General features: G+C 42.3%; 1 protein-coding gene across 1 annotated transcript in view; it reads right to left on the bottom strand.

Moving 5' to 3' along the window:
- LOC133121439 (deleted in malignant brain tumors 1 protein-like) overlaps positions 1–23292 on the bottom strand; it is a 36475-nt gene extending 13183 nt beyond the window's left edge. Inside the window, exons 1-2 of the mRNA XM_061230603.1 lie at positions 23082–23292; positions 21960–22265 (exon numbers count right to left, since the gene is read on the bottom strand). Coding sequence (XP_061086587.1) covers positions 21960–22265; positions 23082–23292 — 517 coding nt within the window. The remainder of the gene's footprint in view (positions 1–21959; positions 22266–23081) is intronic.
- Positions 23293–23814: the final 522 nt, after the last annotated feature.

Here is a 23814-nt window from a genome sequence, read left to right as displayed (position 1 = left end):
ACTTATGAACTCTGCCTGCCCCACATTGACCTGTCTGCCTGGATCTCGACCTGTGCCTGTTTTCTGGATTGTGTTCTGGATCTGTTACCTGTATGTGGACAGGATGACTGTACTCTGTGTAACAGCACTCACCTGTTACCTGTATGTGGACAGGGTGACTGTACTCTGTGTACCAGCACTCACCTGTTACCTGTATGTGGACAGGGTGACTGTACTCTGTGTAACAGCACTCACCTGTAACCTGTATGTGGACAGGGTGACTGTACTCTGTGTACCAGACTGGGTTGCTCCTCCCTGCTCTGCAGCTGTACTCCCCGGTGTGTGCAAGAGCTGCAGCACTGAGGGTGTACGAGCCTTCAGCTGTACTGGCAATGAGGGCAGTGCCACTTGATCCATCTCCTTTGTACCAGTAATATTCCCAGCCAGCAGAGGGCACTGTGACCTCACAAGAGAGACTGACAGCTTGTCCTCTATATATCCGCCCATGTGGAGAGACCGTCAAGACAGCCTGGGGTGTCTCTGTAAGACAGAGAACAGACTGAGCTTCTCCCTCATAATAATGTTCTCATCAAACATACAGTGCAAACGGGCTTTAACCTGGTATTCAGCTGAGCGCATTTCACTCATCCATGTCCTGGGAAACCATGTGACCGCCTCAGAGTAGCTGTGGGCGGGGTCAACGCTCTAACTGCTAGATCAGGGGTGTCCAATCAAATGGCAAATGGTCTGCATTTATTTAGTGCCTTTATCCAAAGCGCTGTATAATTGATGGTTCTCATTCATCCATTCACACACACACACACACACCAACAGCAAATGGCTACCATGCAAGGCACCAGCCAGCTAATCAGAAGCATCTGGGGGTTAGGTGTCTTGCTCAGGGACACTTCGACACACCCAGGGGATCACCCAGCAACCCCCCGACTGCCAGACGACTGCTCTTACCTCCTGAGCCAATGTCGCCAGCGATCTTATCCAAAAAGGACCGGTGTGAGCGTGAGTTCTTGTTTTTGCCCAGCACTACGATACCCCGATTCTGACGGGCTAAAACAAAAACCTGAACCCACCTTGGCCCTTTACAGATAAGATTAGACACCCCTGTGCTATTGTAATGCAGATATGACTGCAGTGGAGCTGGTTAGGGTTACGGCTAAGAGCTAAAGCATTATGATTTCCCATTCTATCAGAACAGAGAGGACCTGCATTCTGTTGATTTAAACAGTAACATGGTGGTTGAATGTAACACTTGCCAGTTAAACAATAAAACAAATGTACATCAATTAGCTATGATTGACAGACCGTGTCCCCACTTTCCACACATTGTGGTTTGTTACCATAGCTACCTCCATGATAGACGCTCGCACTGTGAGTTTTCACAAGCTAGCTAACTTACTATTTCAACTATGATCGATAGCTAAGGTAAGGATGCTGGCTTATGCAATAATAATTTTTGCTTGCTAGCTAGCCAAGTTAAGATAAAAACACCCATACATTTAAGTTAACGTCCTTATGAAACCAAATTATCTAGCTAGCTAACGTCCTCATGTGATGCACTGCAAGGAGAACATTCTCAACCGGTTGAAAACAGGACAATACATTTAAACCGCTTACCTATCCAAAACTAAAGAAAGGATATATGTAATACTTTCATGATCGTGTTTCTTCGATGCCCTCTTGTGCAAATTTCATATAAAAAGCAAGAAAGCGAGACCAACCACCATGCGTTTTTTATTGTTAATAATGAAACTCGAGATTCAGTAATCAGTGGCCTATCGATGGCAACCTGCAACCGATGTGGCGCGTCTGTCAGGTTCCCCATTGTAGCTATTTTTAGCATAAAACAAATAATATATAATCTGACGTGACAAACGTACAAAAACAAAAAACAGGGGTTTCCAATGGCAGTGCAGATCACAACGCTGCAACTTTTTTGGGGCGTTTTTATTGCTTTTTCTGTTTTTGCTCTTTGTTGTTGTAGTACTATGACTCTTTTACTACTGATTTCAATGGGAGCAGCTGAAATGTGCCGCAGAAAGGGGGCGTGGCATTCCTATGACGCTTCAGTGACGCATAACCGCTCTGATCTACGAGACGACACGCGAGTTCGACGTGCCATTTTTCAGAGATGTTGTCTCTGTTCTGTATGTCACCGCATATTGGAATCGGTTTGTAAATTCCATGTATTGGAAGAAAGTCTGGATGCTTCCCCATAAATACCTCATTGTGGATAAGGTTAAGGAGGTGTCCTTCAAAATGATTCATAAATACTACCCGGCCATATATACTACCCTTCCATATGCAAAACAATTAAAAGAGACATAAACACAAACTGCTCTTTTTGTGATGAATATCCAGAAACAGTTTTATGCCTATTTTGGCATTGTTCTCACACCAAGAAATTGTGGCAAGACCTTTGCAGATTTTTCATTGATAATATCTTTAAATAATTTAATTTATTTTGGGAAAAATAAATTTGATATTGATGCTGGCAAAATGTTTCATTCATAAATGTAAATTTAGTAATAAAAAACCTTACTTTGTTGTTTTCATGAAAGATGTCGAACGATATGTGTAACTACTTTCTAATTCAACAAACGAAAAGGCTATCAAAGCACTTAATGTTATATCTTATATTTTTCGAGTGTGATATACCCCTGGCTCTTTTGGTTTTGTTCTGTTTGTACACTATTCCCTGTATACTGAATTCTTACTGTATTCCTTTGTTTATTAATAAAATAAATATATATACTCTATGGTGCTGATTACGGTGGCAGTGATGATGAAGATGTTAAACCTGTCCATTACAAAGAGGATGATGGAAGACAGGGTGGTTTGATTATCTCAGAAACTGCTGAACTTCTGCTGAACGATTTTCACACACACTTGTCTCTAGATTTCGCAAAGAATGGTGCAAAAAACAAAAATAAGTCAAATTAGCAGCAGTTCTGTGGGCATAAATGCCTTGTTAATGAGAGAGGTCAGAGGAGAAGGGCCAGACTGGTCAAAGCTGACAGGAAGGTGACAGTAACGCAAATAACCACACATTACAACAGTGCTTTGCAGAAGAGCATCTCTGAACACACAACGCGTCTAAGCTCTAAGTGGATAGGCGACAGGAGCAGGAGACTCCAGTCTAAAAGATGAGTCTAATGTATACCTAATAAAGTGCTCACACTCAGTGAGCACTTCATAAGGTTTTTATTAGACTTTTCTTTGGACTTCTACTGCTGTAGCCTATCCTATGATTTGTTGTGTGTTCAGTGATGCTCTTCTGCATACCACTGTTGTAATGTGTGGGTTTTTTAAAGAACATTGGTAAGAGCTGAATAACACTGAGTCCTACCTGAGCAGATCACTCCAGCATCCTCTCCATGATTACAGTTATGTACACCCCATCCTGGTGACACACACTGCGTCAGTGAGGATTCTGATCCATTGCAGGACACATCATCCATCCATATTCTCCCAGACCCTGGTCCAAAGTGAGCCTCTCCTAGTGCATCTACAGCATCTCCACAGCCCAGCTGTCTGCACACCACCCCAGCATCACTCATGTCCCAGTCATCATCACACACTGTTCCCCACTCTCCCTGATGGTAAACCTCCACTCTCCCAGCACAGGGGCTACTACCATTCACCAGCCTCACATCCTCCCTGCCTGAGAGAGAGAGAGAGAGAGAGAGAGAGTGAGGGAGAGAGAGAGAAAAATACTCAAATTAACTTGACGAATGAACAGATTTAAGACAACTTCTTTTTCTTTCTTTTTTTTTTTTTTGCAGACGCTTTTAATCCAAAGCGATTTACAAGTGCATAGGTTAAAAATTAGTGGCCCCTATGCGGAGATTCTAGATCAGCCAATAAATACCATAAGTCAGAGCATCACATCCAGAAACTAGCAACTCATGAAAGGATTCCTTTGACTTAAACTAAAAGGTATTTGCTGCTATGCCTGCAAAGGCTTCAAGATTGCAGAATGCCTTTAATTCCATGTGGCTTCAAAGGATCACCCCAGCAGTGTCTGTAGTAACACAGGGGCACCACTAGGGTGCGCTCTAACTCCCTCGCTTTGTGCACTGGACACCAGTGAGGCCTGTCACATGACTGATTAAGCAGATGACACTCCTGTGACAGCGCTCATCTCTCAGGGAGAAGAAGCCCCTACAGACTGCAGGGACACACGTTGGCCACAAGGGGGAGAAAACCTTTTTACTTTGTCAGACACAAAAACTGTTTCACTGGCCTGATAATTGGAAGGAGAATGCTGATATGGTATTAAAAAGCACGTGCAGATATCAGAAGTTCCATGCCATTGCAAAAAAGGACATTGTCAAAATGTAATCAGGATCAAAAAAATAAGAGTTGTAAAACTTAATTTTACTTATTTAGACTGGGATGATGTGCATTCTTATTGGAGTTTGGAAATAGCAGTTTTCACATTCTGTTGTAAAACGGCAGTTTTGCAGATACGTTGGGTCTCCTGGGATGATATTTTCCCTCTCCAGAGAATTGCTGCACTTCCTTCCCTGATCTTTGCACCTGTGTTTACACTTTAATTCCCTCTGGATAAAAGTATCTGGTAAATGGTAGACACCTTAATGACATGTAACAGGGTAAAGACTGGAAAAGTGAAAATGATTTCCACAGAAGAGGCATCTTCTGCACTCAGCCGTGATCCCCTGCAGATGGGGAAGGATGGTTCCTCTAAAGAAGTGTCGAAGTGAATCTTGGTTAAAGAGTAATATCCTAACACATATAATTGCTGTACCTGGTTACGTTTGTTTTTGAAAAGACAGATTGGGGGGGGGGGGGGGGTGAGCAAACAAGACTTACTAAAGTCAGTAAAACCCTTATTGATTTGATTTTCACGAATAGAACTGAGTGAGTGACAGAGACGTACAATTTAATTACAGGTCTGTCCGACCATAACATGATTTTAATCGTTAGAAAATTATCCAGAGTTCACAGGCATCCCGAAGAATAAAATAACACAATTTGAAAATGAATTACTGAATATTAATTGGGATAACATTAAACAAATTCAAGATTTAAATACCTGTTTTAAGTACTACAATGACGAAAACACTTTATAGATGTGATTCAGAAATACACTCATTGAAGCACCCACAGCGTAGTAGGGCTTTACTGTGGCAGAATAAGGATATTCGCCACCTGATGAAAAAACATGTTACTTCATGCAGTTGATCACAGAATCAGAGGGGAAAAGCTTGGCACTTTGGAAGCACTTAAATATTTTAGCCAATTGAGTGCTTAACCCACAAAAATCAACAGTGGAATTGATTATAGAAATGAGTTAGTAATGATAGTATTGAAATTGCAAACGAATTTAATAAATGTTTTACTCAATCAGCTGAGGAAATGGCAGCAAGTTTCCAACCAGTACAGGTAAAAGATACACTGAGAGACAAATCAACGTCCTTTTCTATTAAAGAAGTAGATCAAAGAGAGACTAGTAAGGTTATCACGCAGTGAAGGCAATCTAAGGCCAAGGATAATTTTGTTATTTTGTTTATTTTTAAAAAACACAGTTCTCTTCTCTTAACGGCAGTAACACATGTGGTCAATTTATCAATCAGAACTAATGAGTTTCCTCAGCACTGGAAATCGGTAATTATCACCCCTATTCCAAGTCTGGAGCACTTGACCAGGTCTCTGACTACAGACCAATTTCAATTTTATCTGCACTCTCAAAGGTTCTTGAAAAAACAGTTGCTAAACAACTACTCACCTTCTGCACCCCAAACAATTTGAATTCAGACCAAGGTACTCAACAGAGTTAGCAAACTGTTACCTCACTGAAACTATAAAACAGTCATTAGATGAAGGCAGTGTAGTGGGAGCAGTATTTTTGGACTGTGAACCATGAAATTCTTTCGAATAAACTGCAACGATTCAATTTTTCAAACGATGCAATAACCTGCTTTAGATCTTATCTTGAATGCAGAGAGCTATGTGTTCGAATAAATTCTACCCAGTCATCTGTCCAAACTTGCCAAATGGGAATTCCATAAGGTTCAATTTTAGGCCCTTTACTTTTTAGTTTATATTTAAATGACTTACCTGACAGCTGTAAAAGAGTTAGATGCCAAATGTATGCGGACGACACAATTATATATGTGCATGCAAAAAAACCCTCATATGGCAGCAGAGATGCTCACAAAATAAATGTCTGGTGTGTCACAGTGGCTCTGAAATAATCATCTGACTCTGAACTGTAATAAGACGGTCTCAATGTGCTTTTTAATTTAAAAAAAATTGAAATGAGCAAGAGATAGATGAGGTACATGAAATTACATTTTTAGGTGTTAATTTAGACTCAAACCTTAAGTTTGATAAACATGTAAAGAGGTTGTGCAAAACTGTCAAAACAAATTTCAATTGCTTCCGCTTAATTAGACATTACATACCTATTAAGGCAGCACAGCAGTTTATGCATGCCATTATATTTTCTCATTTATCATACTGTATAACCGTTTGGGGCCAGGCCAACCAAACAACAACTACACCCATCAGGTCGTTATATAAACAGGCACCATTGCCTAATTTTACTGAAACATAACATGCTAAGTTTTGACAGTTTTGTAAACGTACCATTTATTAAACTTATTTTTAAGTGTGAACAACCTTGCCCCAGAAATAAAACAAACAAAACAGTGGAATCAGAGGTGCAACAACTGGAAATCACAGAGCAGCAAAACGCAGAACATTTGGTCAGTCTTCTTTCTCAGTAAGAAGTATACAACTGTGGAACACATTACCATCTGAAATTAAAACATTGAAAGAGCTCAAGATTTTTAAACACACATGCTGAAACTGAAGCAAGTCTGTGAACACTGATTTTATGTATTATTAACATTTTGATTTTTGTCTTTGCCCTTATTTTAGTGTTTGTCCTTATTTTAGTCTTTTATCTGTACCACTTTTTAATATTTAGGTATTATTTGAAGTTCACTGCTTCTGTATTTCCTGTTTTAACTTTAAAAAATTTGGCCCGGGACAGGGGTTGCAAATTAGTCATGGCTAGAAACCTGTATGCATGGCATCTTGAAATGTTTCTGTATTTGTCCTGTAGGTATTCATGTTTATTCTTGTTAATTATTCATAGCTCATCGGTTAGTGTTTTCCATTACAGTTCTCATTTGTCTTCCCCTGTTATGTCTGCGTCTGAATGTTTACCAGCCTGGTCACTCCCCTGTCTGCGTGTCCCACTATTCGGGTTTACGGTATTTTCGGGTTTTCAAGAAATTCCTTCCCAACTCGCGATTCTTACTTCCGGCTTTTTCTTGGTAGTTAAATGTTGTAAAGCACGATTCTTACTAACTACTACTTATCTAGGTTTTGTACAGAACTAATCCGTTTGATATACTTACTGTCTGTCTAACTAACTAACTAACTAACAATCACTTTTATTGGGTAGTTTAGAAATATTACATTACATTACATTATTGGCATTTGGCAGACGCTCTTATCCAGAGCGACGTACAGCAAAGTGCATCCCCATAACCAGGGATAAGTGCGCTGAAAGACCCTAGAGGGAAGTACAATCTCAATTGCTACCCGTACAACAAAGATAAGGACCAGTGCCTATATTTATTCATTTATTATTTTTAAATCAACAAATAAACAAACAACAAAGCAAAAGTGACCAAACTTAACTATCCACATACTGCTTACCTAGCCAACTAAAAATATCAAAACACAAAGTAAATCACAAAGACAACAATTAAGGTTCACAGGGAGGTAGGGAGGGATGGGGAGAGGTGCTGCTTGAAGAGGTGCGTCTTCAGTTTGCGCTTGAAGGTGGGGAGAGATTCTACAGTTCTGACCTGAACGGGGAGTTCGTTCCACCACCGTGGAGCCAGAACAGACAGTAGTCATGAGCGTGAGGTGGAGGTTCGGAGAGGGGGAGACTAACTCACTAACGCAATCTCTTAGTATTTCTGCACTTTTCTGTAACTCCGCCTCCCTATGCTATCCCTGATTACTTGTTTAGTTTCAGCGAAGTGTTTGCACCTGTCTCTAACTATCACTACGTCTTCAAGCTATGCAAATGTCTACTCCCTAACCTGGAGCTGTATGTTTTACATGTTGGTTACGTGCATCCAGTCTGCGTTTTCGTCTCCCTCCTGTTATGATGTTATTACCCTATTACGTTTCCCCACCTGTTGTCTATTTGTTTAGCCCACCTTTTCCCCAGCCCCGCCTAGATTGTCACCTTCCTTCATGTATTTAAACCTCAGTCTCTGTATTGTTCCTTGTCAGAACGTTGATCAGTCTTAGTGCGGAAAACTTCGTAAGCCTAATTCTTGATAGGCACCCCTTTGCCTTTTGATTTCCGAGCCTGCCTTGCCCTTTTGTTTCGTTTGCCTTTCTGCTTTTCTGGTTTTTTGACATTCTGCTTTGTTTTCGGACTTCGATTTTGGCCTTCGCCCTTCTGTACTTTAGCCTTTTGATTTTCCGGATTTTTGACCCCCCCTCACCAGTTTTCGACTATTCTTTTGCCTTTCGTTTTTGTCATTGTATTGGATCTCCTGGCTACGACTTCGTACAAATAAACAACAATTTTGGATTATCCTGTGGTCTGCGTTTGGGTTCTCAGAGCCGAACATAACACATCTACTTTGCATTTTTTATATATAAAGCAAAAAGTGTTTTTAATGTTTCACATTTGTGATGGTTTTGTTTTCAGTCAAATGTTGTTTTCACCATGAGGAAACAGTTCATATCTGTAGTTGCGCTTCATGAAATGCCTGCCCGTTAATCACTATTTATCAGTATATCTTTTTTCACTTGTTAAATTTCCAGATTTATTTTTTTAATTTTAGTTGACAACATGCTTTAAAAAAAACCATGCCACATATTCAAACCAATGTGAGCTTTAAGTAATATTTCATATATTATTATTATATATTTGTATAAGAAGAGGTTGAGGATATTAACTTTTCAGAGTCTGTTATTTTAAAAGATCTTCATAAGAAGTCTGACTCTGGATCAATGTTGCTTTAGCCCTGCTTAGAAAGTAAAGGTTTCCACAGGCGTTACCACTAGTACTTGTTAGTGTTTGTATACTTTTTTTTTTTGTCATTTTTTTAAATATATATTTTTTAAAATAATTTATTAAAGTGCTCTCATGAGGAACTCAAATGCACTGCTGTGAAGAGAGTATGTCAAATAAATACAGAAACATTTTCTAAATAATTCATAATAACATGTTTGATGAAAACTCAATGAATCAGGCAGAGAAATGTCCCTCCAGTAATCTGTGGTGTTTAGAGGCTGCCTGTAACCCTGCTCTTACTGGAGAGCCCTTTGACCAGCAGACCCTCTGAACCCTTGGCCCTGGCCCCCAATCTCTGACCCTGACTGGGTGTGGAGAAGCAGGAGAGGAGGATGAAGCTGGTACTCACTGGCTGTGGAGAGCAGGAGGAGGGAGGAGAAAGAGAGGAACAGCAGACATCTCTTCATCTTCAGCGCAGACAAACGCACCCTTCCACAGAGCAGAGTGGATTCTCACACCTCTGAGCTCTAAAATAAACTGAGCCCTCCCCTAAAGGAAGCTTGCTGTGGTCCCTCATTTCCCTTTTTTGCTCTTATTTAGGGACCCTAGATTTTTTTCTTTCACAATCATGTCAAGTTCTTAATTGTTTGGGTCAAGTATTTGAAAGCAAACACGTCAAGGTTAACTTGCATGCTGCTTATAGTGGAAATTGTTTGATTGCTTTCATGCAAGAGGGGCAGAGTAGTGCTGTTCAACCACAGGTAAATCATACTGGTAGATGGACAGGAAACTACTAACAGATATTGGTAGGAAACTCCACGTTCCCGATTATTGTTTCAACCTCCTTGAGACCTGACATGGTTTTGTCCTCAGAAAGGGATCAGATAGTTTACTTCATTGGGTTACCAGTGCCATGAGAGGATGCTTTTGACATAGCATTAGAGAGGAAGAAGTCAAAATGTCGTACAATGCAGTAAATGGTGTATCTTCGTGCAGATCTGATTTTTATTTGATGTGAAACTAGAAGATCAGAGCTACACAATTAGGTATCACTTTGGTCAATCCATTTAGGAGATATAGCTTCTTAAAGTATGTGTGTGTCTAACAGAAGTGGTTTTGTGAAATGAAATGTGTTTTTTGAGCTTAGAGTTTATCACAGAGAAGTGACCTAGTTGTAACCCATGTGTCATTTGGTGTTGCAGTGAAAATGTCTTAAATACAATTTATGTAGCCAACAGAGGTTTTACATTATGTGGGGCGGCTTGCAGCATTGTGGTTAAGGTAAATGACTGCGACACGCAAGGTCGGTGGTTCTAATCCTGGTGTAGCCACAATAAGATAATAAGCCCTTGAGCAAGGCCCTTAACCCTGCATTGCTGCAGGGGAGGATTGTCTCCTGCTTAGTCTAATCAACTGTACGTCACCTGCTTACTTCCCTCCACTGGCTGCCTATCATGGCTCACATCAAATTCAAAACATTGGTGCTAGCCTTCCAAGCAGTCAAGGGGTCAGCTTGAACCGCGATGGATGGATGGATGGATAGAGGAGTTAACATAATAAACCTTCTAACGTTACCAATTTATGAAATTGAAATTCGGTTCAATTCATTAGCCGTCACAAACTGAACGGCTTGACGAAAGTAAAAGCAAAGGCGATCCATGTTGTGAAGCCACTTTGCTTTTTAGGCTATAGGCGAACAGGAGAAACCACTGAATCCACTGTTTGTCTCCGTCAGATTTGGCGTTGAACAACGTAAAGTTATTGCATCCATATCGAATGCATTTCTGTTAATTTAGCAAACCCATGTGTCATTTGGTGTTGCAGTGAAAATGTCTTAAATACAATTCAGGTAGGTAATATGTTTTAGATTATGTAATGTGAAGTGTGCATATTATTTAGGCTACTTCAGAAACTGTAATAAAGAGTTAATTTGATTCATCAGTGACTATGAATGGGAAAACATGCTCTAAAATTTATAGGTGCTTAATTATGATTTTACCAATATGGTATTTTATTATTAAGACCTGAGTGATTCAATTTGTGTCCTAAACTAATATGAATAATATGAAAGATGAAATCTCATCTTGGAATGGCATTTGCTTTTGTAGAGGGGGATCAGTCAGCCTCCACACCAGTGCCAGTCAGGCCCCAGTCAGCCTCACAGACAGGCCCACAGAGACCCAATGCCAGCCTCACAGACAGGCCCACAGACAACACCAACGCCAGCCTCACAGAGAGCCTCCATGCAGTGCAGAAATAGAGGAGGAAGAAGCCAATGCCCTAATAAACAAATCAGTTCAAATTGACACAACATCTGTTCCCAGTCTCTGAGAGGAGCTTTGTAGAGCATTGGTGTCTCTTGACAGGGACTGGGAAGAGTCCAAGGGTGTAGGTTTGATTTTCACATTGGTAGGGACACAAATGGGGGCGGTTCTGAGGGGATGTAACCCCCATTGGAAGTTGAGGCATTTTGCATAGACTTCTGACCACCATTTCATGTCATCTAGAGCTTTCATTCATGAAAGCAGCACATTAATGAATCCTTTACTGAAATCTGCCAGCTGAATGGGACTTTGAAGAGCACATTTTTGTTTTAAGGCAGGTACTGTTGCCTATTCAAACCAATGGTCTGTAAACATGTATTTACATTGAAAATAATAATAATAAAATTGTTATTATTGTAAGACTAATAAGATGTTGAAGATTGGTGGGATTAATTATTGTCACAAGTACAAAATCCAACAACACATTTTTATTAAAAATACAGTGGTGTGATGTGCCAGTTTATCCTCCTTTGCTTGTGGCTGGTGTCTGCACACACACCTTTGTCAGTCTCTCTCAAAGATGCTCCAGATAAAACAATTTGCTACTCATCAATATACGAATAATAATAGTTTAATTCAACAAACATAGGCTTACTGTTACCCATACCATTAAGCCAGCTCCCACAATATTTAATACTCAGAAACCATTTCAAAAAATGCTGCTATCCATTCTGCACCTAGTTATGCAGAAGAAGATGCCCTGGTTTTTGGGATTTATTGGTGGGATGTGAAATAGGTCAGATGTCGCCGTGCTAGTGCCAGCACAGAGGATTATAATTCCAGATACCACTGAATCTTTTTAAAGATATTAGGATGTTTTACAGAGAAGCCGGCCAGCTACACGTGAGCACTCTGCTCTTTGCCCATATATGGGTACGTATTTGCAAACATAGAAATGGCCTGTGGTTATGACAGAGTAAAACCTTAATACGGCCCTGGGCATATCTACCGTGATAATATACGTCCAGCCATCGCCCTCCCTCCCAGTCCTGTGCAGTTCAATATCAGTGGGTTCCACACTGTGGTATGGAGCTTCTTCCATATGTCAGACACCAAACAATATGTCCAGAAAAACCGGTGCAGAAGTCTCTAGTTTTTCAATAGCAGTATGTACTGGATACAACTCGTTTGCAAGTTTTTCTGCAGGTCACTGTGAGCACTGTGGTTTCTGCCCTCTTGGTGGGGAGGAAATGTTTTTTTCAGAAGACAGGAAATATGTGGTTGATCTTCAGCACATGCACAGTGTGGCTAGTTTTTTGGAAATGACAGTTTTGTTTCAAATCCAATGAGCCTAATCTAACATGAAGTATCGTTTGTGCGGCAGTCTGCAACTGGTAATGAACTTTTCCAAAAAGAAAAAAGTATTGGCCTACAGCCTACATTTATTTTAATTAATTATACATTAAGTTTGTGCTCAATTTTAAAAACCTTAGACACAACACTAAAAACGAGAAGTACTTGTAAACACAGCCTGTTCGCCTGTTCAAAACATGCATTGTGCATATCTTTGAAGAAATCTTGCACTTCCAAAATCACTGGTTCAAGTAACTAATTTATCGTGAAATATTATATAAACATTTGTTTAGATCACCGGCGTTTTTATAATACTTTAATATTGCAGTTAGAAGTACTTGATACATGTCTCAATATGGTTTCAATTTTTGTGGTTCTAAATAAAGGGAATAGTGGAAACAGTAGAAGAGAGTGGAATCATTTAATAAAATCAGAATACTGTAAGATATATATTTAATTAGAATACTGTTTTTTTAAATCATTTTTTGTGAGCACAAGAGCACTGTATGTGGACCAAACTGAATGATTTTTTCATTGCTTTTACAAAAAATAAGGCTGAACCGCACTGCTTCTGCCCGAAGAAGCCCCCTGAGGGCCCAAGCTCCCCTGAGACCCTGTAGGGCATTGTACATAAGTGTGCCTCTCTGCAGACCCCCAAAAGGAAACAGACTGTGTTGACCATGTTGACACAGGGTCAGCAAGGCTTGATGAAAAGACAGTGCTCATCAATACAGGACTATTGCTCCCATCATTGTGCTGCCTCTGCGCAACTCTGCCACCTCAGTGGAATGCTCCCAGAACTGATGAGTTGAAATAGCACTGTATAAACCATGGGTTTTCCACATACAGTGTTTGGTGTCTTTAGATAGCTAATGATGTGGGAAATAGTTTTGTGTCATTGGCGGTGTAGTGCACTGGTTGCTGAATAAAGATCTGATAGGAATAAACCACAGGTGATGCAAGTTACCTGTGAGTCAGCATCCTGCTGTGATACAAAGGTTAACCAGGTTTGTTGGACATACAGAGAAAACATCAGCAGTGTCTCATTATCTGGAAATCACCAGTGTATTTAAACCTGTCATTTTTAGTTTCTTGTTGCTCGTTCGTCTTTCTGTATTCTGTTCCCGAATCCGCCCCTTTCTCACCCTCTACTCGACCCAGCTCCTGGTCCAAGCGATGGTTTTGTCCCGCCTGGACGACTGCAATTCCCTCTTGGCTGGCCTCCCAGCATCCACCATCAGACCCCTCTAACTTATCCAGAATGCAGCAGCTCGTCTGGTCTTCAACCTTCCCAAATACTCACATCACCCCCCTGCTTACTTCCCTCCACTGGCTGCCTGTCATGGCTCGCATCAAATTCAAAACATTGCTGCTGGCCTTCCAAGCAGTTAAGGGGTCTTCCCCAGCTTGCCTACAAAAAATCATCAAACCCTACACCCCTGCCAGACCTAATGTAATTTTCCCCACCCCAGTTCTAGCTCCCTGTACCTGTGCCTGTTATCTGTTCTGTTCTGTTCTGTTCTGTTCTGTTCTGTTCTGTTCTGTTCGGTCCTGCTCCTCTCCGCTCTGTTCAGTTCTGTTTTTGGATCTTTTGGTTTTGAACTCCACCTGGCTTTTTTGAGTCTCCTTTTGATTCTTGGATTTGTGCTTCTGTTTTTCTGTCTCCTCCACTTATGAATTCTGCCTGTCCCACATTTACCTGTCTGCCTGGATCTCGACCTTGCCTGTTTTCTGGATTGTGTTCTGGATCTGCCCCCCTGTGTCATTAAACCTGCTATTTTTCTCCCTGAGTCTGCGCTTGGTTCCTCTGTCTCCCCGTACCTGACAGAACCTGACAGATATAGATATCCTGGATCAATTCATTCATTCTTAAGATCCGATTTTTGTGGACACGGAAATCTGTCAATTACATATGAGACTTCAGGGGTGGCGGCACGGATGGTGCACTGCCGCCTCACAGCAAGGAGGTCCTGGGTTTGAATCCCCATCGGCCAGGGCCTCTCTGTGTGGAGTCTGCATGTTCTCCCCGTGTCTGCGTGGGTTTCCTCCGGGTACTCCGGTTTCCTCCCACAGTCCAAAGACATGCAGGTTAGGCTGATTGGAAAGTTTAAATTGCCCGTAGGTATGAGTGTGTGAGTGAATGGTGTGTGTGCCCTGCGATGGACTGGCGACCTGTCCAGGGTGTATTCCTGCCTTTTGCCCAATGTATGCTGGGATAGGCTCCAGCCACCCTGCGACCCTGTTCAGGATAAGCGGGTTCAGATAAAGGATGGATGGATGGATGGATGGACTTCAGGGTTTGAACATCAGTTATAATGTCAGTGATATATATTCTATATATGTCGAGCATAGAATGGTGAAGTTAGGCAATTGTAAAATGGAGGAGTTAACATAATAAACCTTCTAACGTTACCAATTTCCATCCATCCATTATCTTAACCCGCTATTGTAGGGGAAGAGTAACACAGCTACATTACACTTTAAAAATAATGTAACACAGAGTTTAACATCTATCCAATTTAATACATACAGACACATGGTGACATACATATTCAATTTCAGTCAATTTACGTCAATTTACTGCATCAAGCATAAAGTTCAGTGACCTAACGTAGAACAAACATAAAGCAATCAAAGCAAACTAACTACACGAGGATCACAAGTGCAGCCCAGGTGAATCAGAAACTCTGCTCATATCGTACAGATGCTGCGCTCTAAAGACACAACATCTTCCTGTTCCCATTCCCTAAAATGACTGCACCCCCAATTTCCCCTCCTGCAAGCTGAGAAACATCACAATGATGAAAAAAGAGTCCTGAGCTCTCAGGCTTCATTCTCATTTCACATAAGTACACGGACCCAGCCTCTGTGTGTTTTATATGGCAATTTCCACATTCCCTCCAGTGTAGCATCACAACAGATGAGAGAGAACTGTGAGTGAGCAGAGCTGCAGCCTGAGCCCTGAAACACACATCATGTTTTAGAGAGTAAGTGTGCATCCCAGTGAAAGCACATCACCTGGTCTCCTGTACCATTTCACACACAGTACAATGGTGGCCAGCAGGAGAGGAGCAGCACCCAGACCACACATCACTCTGCCTGTGGAGACACAGAGATGAGGGATGCATACTGCTATACATTGCTCCTGTGCTGAACGTCACTCTGAACATAAGCATCTGCTACAGTAAGTGTACTGTAATGCATCTGCTACAGTAAGTGTACTGTAATGCATCTGCTACAGAAAGTGTACTGTAATGCATCTGCTACAGTAAGTGAATGCAGTGTACTGTAATGCATCTGCTACAGTAAGTGCACTGCAATGCATCTGCTACAGTAAGTGTATGCAGTGTACTGTAATGCATCTGCTACAGTAAGTGTACTGTAATGCATCTGCTACAGTAAGTTTATGCCGTGTACTGTAATGCATCTGCTACAGTAAGTGAATGCAGTGTACTGTAATGCATCTGGTACAGTAAGTGTAGGCAGTGTACCGTAATGCATCTGCTACAGTAAGTGTATGCAGTGTACTGTAATGCATCTGCTACAGTGTATGCAGTGCACTGTAATGCATCTGCTACAGTAAGTGAATGCAGTGTACTGTAATGCATCTGCTACAGTAAGTGAATGCAGTGTACTGTAATGCATCTGCTACAGTAAGTGAATGCCGTGTACTGTAATACAGTGTACAGTGGACACCATTTTGGCTCTACATCCAGAGTGGCCTTAGGCAGTGCTGTGGGAAGCAGACAGACTGGGTCACTGTTCCGTTTTCACACCAGTGTATTTATGACTGTGGAGAAAACAAATCACCCTCACAGAGGGATAAAGGCAGCTGGAATTCTTTTAGGAATACTATTTAGAAAAGACATTCAATAATGAATACCGGAAAAGTATGTTGGCAGTTATGGAACAAACAGGATACCAGAATGACCAGAATTTATGTGGTTTTTCAGTAATACCCACTGCATTATGGGACCTTGCAAGTTTTACACACAGAAGAATATCAGTCAGCCCTCACCTGTTACCTGTATGTGGACAGGATGACTGTACTCTGTGTAACAGCACTCACCTGTTACCTGTATGTGGACAGGGTGACTGTACTCTGTGTACCAGCACTCACCTGTTACCTGTATGTGGACAGGATGACTGTGCTCTGTGTAACAGCACTCACCTGTTACCTGTTTGTGGACAGGGTGACTGTACTCTGTGTACCAGACTGGGTTGCTCCTCCCTGCTCTGCAGCTGTACTCCCCGGTGTGTGCAAGAGCTGCAGCACTGAGGGTGTACGAGCCTTCAGCTGTACTGGCAATGAGGGCAGTGCCACTTGATCCATCTCCTTTGTACCAGTAATATTCCCAGCCAGCAGAGGGCACTGTGACCTCACAAGAGAGACTGACAGCTTGTCCTCTATATATCCGCCCATGTGGAGAGACCGTCAAGACAGCCTGGGGTGTCTCTGTAAGACAGAGAACAGACTGAGCTTCTCCCTCATAATAATGTTCTCATCAAACATACAGTGCAAACGAGCTTTAACCTGGTATTCAGCTGAGCGCATTTCACTCATCCATGTACTGGGAAACCATGTGACCGCCTCAGAGTAGGTGTGGGCGGGGTCAACGCTCTAACTGCTAGATCAGGGGTGTCCAATCAAATGGCAAATGGTCTGCATTTATTTAGTGCCTTCATCCAAAGCGCTGTATAATTGATGGTTCTCATTCATCCATTCACACACACACACACACACCAACAGCAATTGGCTACCATGCAAGGCACCAGCCAGCTAATCAGAAGCATCTGGGGGTTAGGTGTCTTGCTCAGGGACACTTCGACACACCCAGGGGATCACCCAGCAACCCCCCGACTGCCAGACGACTGCTCTTACCTCCTGAGCCAATGTCGCCCCCAATCTTATCCAAAAAGGACCGGTGTGAGCGTGAGTTCTTGTTTTTGCCCAGCACTACGATACCCCGATTATGACGGGCTAAAACAAAAACCTGAACCCACCTTGGCCCTTTACAGATAAAATTAGACACCCCTGTGCTATTGTAATGCAGATATGACTGCAGTGGAGCTGGTTAGGGTTACGGCTAAGAGCTAAAGCATTATGATTTCCCATTCTATCAGAACAGAGAGGACCTGCATTCTGTTGATTTAAACAGTAACATGGTGGTTGAATGTGACACTTGCCAGTTAAACAATAAAACAAATGTACATCAATTAGCTATGATTGACAGACCGTGTCCCCACTTTCCACACATTGTGGTTTGTTACCATAGCTACCTCCATGATAGACGCTCGCGCTGTGAGTTTTCAAACGCTAGCTAACTTACTATTTCAACTATGATCGATAGCTAAGGTAAGGATGCTGGCTTATCCAATAAAAATTTTTGCTTGCTAGCTAGCCAAGTTAAGATAAAAACACCCATACATTTAAGTTAACGTCCTTATGAAACCAAATTATCTAGCTAGCTAACGTCCTCATGTGATGCACTGCAAGGAGAACATTCTCAACCGGTTGAAAACAGGACAATACATTTAAAACGCTTACCTATCCAAAACTAAAGAAAGGATATATGTAATACTTTCATGATCGTGTTTCTTCGATGCCCTCTTGTGCAAATTTCATATAAAAAGCAAGAAAGCGAGACCAACCACCATGCGTTTTTTATTGTTAATGAAACTCAAGATTCAGTAATCAGTGGCCTATCGATGGCAACCTGCAACCGATGTGGCGCGTCTGTCAGGTTCCCCATTGTAGCTATTTTTAGCATAAAACAAATAATATATAATCTGACGTGAAAAACAAAAAACAGGGTTTTCCAATGGCAGTGCAGATCACAACGCTGCAACTTTTTTGGGGCGTTTTTATTGCTTTTTCTGTTTTTGCTCTTTGTCGTTGTAGTATTATGACTCTTTTACTACTGATTTCAGTAGACCTTTGCAGATTTTTCATTGACAATATCTTTAAATAATTTAATTTATTTTGGGAAAAATAAATTTGATATTGATGCTGGCAAAATGTTTCATTCATAAATGTAAATTTAGTAATAAAAAACCTTACTTTGTTGTTTTCATGAAAGATGTTGAACGATATGTGAAACTACTTTCTAATTCAACAAACAAAAAGGCTATCAAAGCACTTAATGTTATTTCTTATATTTTTCGAGTGTGATATACCCCTGGCTCTTTTGTTTTTGTTCTTGCACCAACAGCGATTGGCTGCCATGCAAGGCACCAACCAGCTTTTCAAGAGCAAATGGGGGTGTCTTGCTCAGTCTTGAGACTTCGACACACCCAGAGCGGGGATTGATACAGCAACACTCCGACTGCCTGACAACTGCTCATACCTCCTGAGCCAATGTCACCCCACTTGTGCAACAGAGGTATTTATTAGACTTATTTTTTAGACTGTAGAACCCCACGCTAACCCAACGACGGAATTTAGCGAGGGCTGAAGGTATCAGCGTGCTCGTCCTTCTGGTGTTGCTGAAAGAATACTAATAGGGTTAAAAATTAGTGGCCCCTATGCGGAGATTCTAGATCAGCCAATAAATAAATCATGATACAAAGGCAGTAGTACCACTCTGCCTTCCACCCTTCACTGGTCCGGGCTGAACAAGAATCTCCACAATAGGGCCAATAGATTCACCTTCGTTTATCTGACTCCATTTTAGAATAATAATTTAGATTAGTTATCCACATTAGGTAGATTTCTTATTGATAATTTTGACTTGATCGCTATAGGAATCCTGTACTGAGATTTACTCTCCGAACAGTCCTCTGCTGGTACCGCCGCATGTCACATCGCGCGTTATGTGCACGTCTCACAAACTGACTAGCTATCTGTAGTCATTACAGAGGTCGCAGGAATAGCTACTCTTGGGTATATCTGTTTACAGCCTAGGGACCCAAGCAGACCAACCTAGCTACGGCTGTGCTCGACATGAATGAACTACCACGCGGAGGCGAGGGATTTACCAACATAGGTCTACGGGTGCTATACGCCGTGATACATTAAGCGTAAATATTCATCCTCCCTAGACCAGTTCGAGGGGGTAAACCAAGCATTCCCTGTATAACTTTGAGTGTCAGTAAGCGAAACCACACAGATCAAGTTTTAACAATTTATTTTACCTGGCAGATTACATACGTAATTACACACTAGTTCCAAATCAAAAAAGCATTACAATGGAAACCAAAGTCTTAAAAGTCATACCTGGTAATAAAAGCTACATACGGGAGTCTGGCTACAGACACCCTGTACATAGAAATTACGTGCACGGTGTGCACGGGAGAGACTGATTGCATCCTCCCAGAATGCTTAGTTTACTGTCCTTAAATCCAAAATCTGGCCTTTGATGTTAACCCTAAAAATGGGTCACCCATCTGTAATTTGGAGCCACGCCTCCCCAGGAAACGCAGGGGGGTTGAAGCACATGGCTTCACTGGGGCAGAGCTCCACAGAGTTTTTTCCTGGTTCCTGGTTGGTTATGATGTCCAGGGTTTGCTGTTGCAGAAATGAAACCATTGCACCAGTCGCACTGAAACAATCAGAATAATACCAAACATGAATATTATCGAAACTGACTTTGTCATGAAACATCCAGTGCTGTACACATAATTTAGTGACTGAGTAAAGAGGGAGCGAGCAATGAAGGGGGGTTCAGGAGAAGGTCAGGGCCTAACAGGCCATGCCCTCTGAAACCTTCCCGTGCCGTAAAGGATGTTGCCCCGTCGTAACGAGTTTTACGGCTGGAGGCCTGAGTCTTCCCCCACAGGCTCCTGCCCGTATGGGTGCGGAGATAGTGGGGGTTAATGGTGCATGCTCCTGGGTTAAATTACTTCACAACCACATATTCCACAGGACCAGAGGAAGCCAGCAAGTTGACCAGTGCCCTGAGTGATAATGCCAGATGTTAATAATTTCCGCCTTACAAGTGTGACGGCCCGCTCGTATCCGTTTCTGGTTTTTCTGTTTTTTGTCTTTCAAGTGGCTGGCTGAGGAACAAGAGGGTCATCAGCTTAATGAGGTGCACCTGTGGCCGGAGGCTTTGGCTTAAGACATCTGCCATTCCTGCAGTTGGGGCTTGCTTCCTCCAATGCTGACAAGCCTTTTTGTTTGACTGGCTAACATTTACACGTATCCAGTCACATTCAATTTATGTACCTACATTAAATACATGACACATAGCTCTACACACCTCATTACTAATTTTTGTATATTTTGTTATCTTTTGTCTTATTAAATTCTATTTTGTTATTCCTTAAACTGGTGTGTGTCCTTCATGTTACGATTTACAAGCGATCGTAACACAAGACTTATTGGTCTTCTGCTGCTGTAGCCTATCCACTTTAAGGATTGACACGTTGTGTGTTCAGAGATACTCTTCTGCATACCACTGCCGTAATGTGTGGTTGTTTGCGTTTCTGTCGACTTCCTGTCAGCTTCGACCGGTCTGGCCCTTCTCCTTTGAACTCTCTTTTGAACAAGGTGTTTCTGTCCGCAGAACCGCTGCTCCCTGGATGTTTTTTGTTTATCGCACCATTCTCCACAAACTCTAGAGACTGTTGCGCATGAAAACCCCAGGAGATCAGCAGATACTCAAACCACCCTGTCTGGCACCAACATCAAACAGTCACTTAGATCACATTTCTTCCCCATTCTGACATTTGGTCTGAAAAACAGCTGAACCTCTTCACCATGTCTACATGCTTTTATGCATTTAGATGCTGCCACATTATTGGCTGATTCAATATTTGCATTAACAAGCTGGTGTACTGGTCTACCCAATAAAGTGGTCACGAGTATAGAAGTTTGACTTTCCCAGATGTAAGGACAGTTCCACCCTGAATAGAAGAAATGAGGATGTTGAGATGGTTCGAGGTACATATCAGTAATCAGTATTTTTAGGTGGCTAGGTAAGCAGTGTTTGGATAGTTAACTTTGGTCACTTTCGCTCTGTTTGTTTGTTTGTTCAAAAAAAAAAAAAAAAAATGGCCCTTGTCCTTATCTTTGTTGTACAGGTAGCAGTTGAAATTGTACTTCCCTCTAGGGTCTTTCAGCGAACTTATCCCTGGTTATGGGTATGCACTTTGTTGTACGTCGCTCTGGATAAGAGCGTCTGCCAAATGCCAATAATGTAATGTAATGTAATATCAGGGAGATCATCCAAACTCCACACTTGATTAAACTCACACACACTGGCGTGTAACATTTCACAGTATAATGAATAAAGACCTTGTTAAATATAAACTCATATGGCCCATTAAGGGGCTATATTCACCCAGCATCACAGAAACTCTCACAGTGCAGAGAAGACTCTTACCAGAACACACCAGGCCCACATCGTTTCCATGGGAGCAGGGTTGATTCTGTGAGGGTGCTGTGGGGCAGAAGTTAATCTGAGATTCGTTGCCTCTGCACTGAATCTCCTCTGCCCACACCTGGCCCTCACCCTGGCCGAATGCAGCTGCCCCACGCAGCTCTTTAGGAGCCCCACAGCCCAGCTCCCTGCACACAACCTCTGCGTCCCGCTGGTCAAAGTCAGCATCACACACCGTGCCCCAGGAGCTCCCATGATGCACCTCTACTCTCCCAGAGCACAGGTCAGTCCCGCCCACCAGCCTGACCCCTGCAGTTGAACAGAGAATAAAGAGAGAATCATTAGCAATGGCTGGCACCTTATTCCAGAGACAACATTCAGCACAGCTGTCTGAACACAGGACTGCACAGCTATTATACATAGGGTGTGAGATGAGCCAATCACACGTCTACTGCAGTCTGAGGTGAGACAATTACCTGTCAACCTCTTTAGGAGATGAGCCAATCACATTTACAGAATAAGAGCAACATAGAAAGACAGAACATAAACATGAGTCTGTTGCAACTGTGCAAACTCTGGTTAGTTCAGTGAATGGCACAATGCACACATCAGTTTATAACACAACATCCATCCATCCATCCATTATCTGAACCCACTTATCCTGATCAGGGTCGCAGGGGGGCTGGAGCCTATCCCAGCATACATTGGGCGAAAGGCAGGAATACACCCTGGACAGGTCGCCAGTCCATCACAGGGCACACGCACCATTCACTCACACACTCATGCCTACGGGCAATTTAGACTCTCCAATCGGCCTAACGTGCATGTCTTTGGACTGTGGGAGGAAACCGGAGTACCCGGAGGAAACCCACGCAGACACGGGAAGAACATGCAAACTCCGCACAGAGAGGCCCCGGCCGACGGGGATTCGAACCCAGGACCTCCTTGCTGTGAGGCGGCAGTGCTACCCACTGCACCATCCGTGCCGCCTTATAACACAACATAAAAAATGAAATACTATGTTTTAGACACATGTAATATAAGTTTGCTTTTAAAAATGTACATATCCTCATTTAAACCCAAAGTGCCATTTGGTATAAGACTATTGTAAGAGCTGAGTCCAACCTGAGCAGATCACTCCAGCATCCTCTCCATGATTACAACGATGTTTACCCCATCCTCGTGACCCACACTGCTTCAGTGAGGATTCTGATCCACTGCAGGACACAGCACCCATCCATATTCTCCCAGACCCTGGTCCAAAGTGAGCCTCTCCTAGTGCATCTACAGCATCTCCACAGCCCAGCTGTCTGCACACCACTCCAGCACCTCTCATGTCCCAGCGATCATCACACACTGTCCCCCACTCTCCCCGATGGTAAACCTCCACTCTCCCAGCACAGGGGCTGCTACCATTCACCAGCCTCACATCCTCCCTGCCTGAGAGAGAGAGAGAGAGAGAGAGAGAGAGAGAGAGAGAGAGAGAGGGAGAGAGAGAGATAGAGAGAGGGAGAGAGAGAGAGAGAGAGAGAGAGAGAGAGAGGGAGAGAGGGAGATAGAGAGAGGGAGAGAGAGAGATAGAGAGATAGAGAGATAGTGGGAGAGAGAGAGAGAGAGGGAGAGAGAGAGATAGAGAGAGAGAGAGAGGGAGAGAGAGAGATAGAGAGAAAGAGAGATAGAGAGATAGAGATACTCAAATTGAAATAATAGCACTATATACACTCAGTGAGCACTGTTTTAGGCATTTATTAGACTTAATGGTCTTCTGCTGCTGTAGCCTATCTACTTAGAGGTTTGACACGTTGTGTGTGAAGAGATGCTGTTCTACTGCTGTAATGTGTAGTAGTTTGCGTTACTG

This window comes from Conger conger, chromosome 2, assembly GCF_963514075.1.
Source record: "Conger conger chromosome 2, fConCon1.1, whole genome shotgun sequence".
NCBI lineage: Eukaryota > Metazoa > Chordata > Actinopteri > Anguilliformes > Congridae > Conger > Conger conger.
This window is presented reverse-complemented; position numbering and strand designations above follow the sequence as displayed.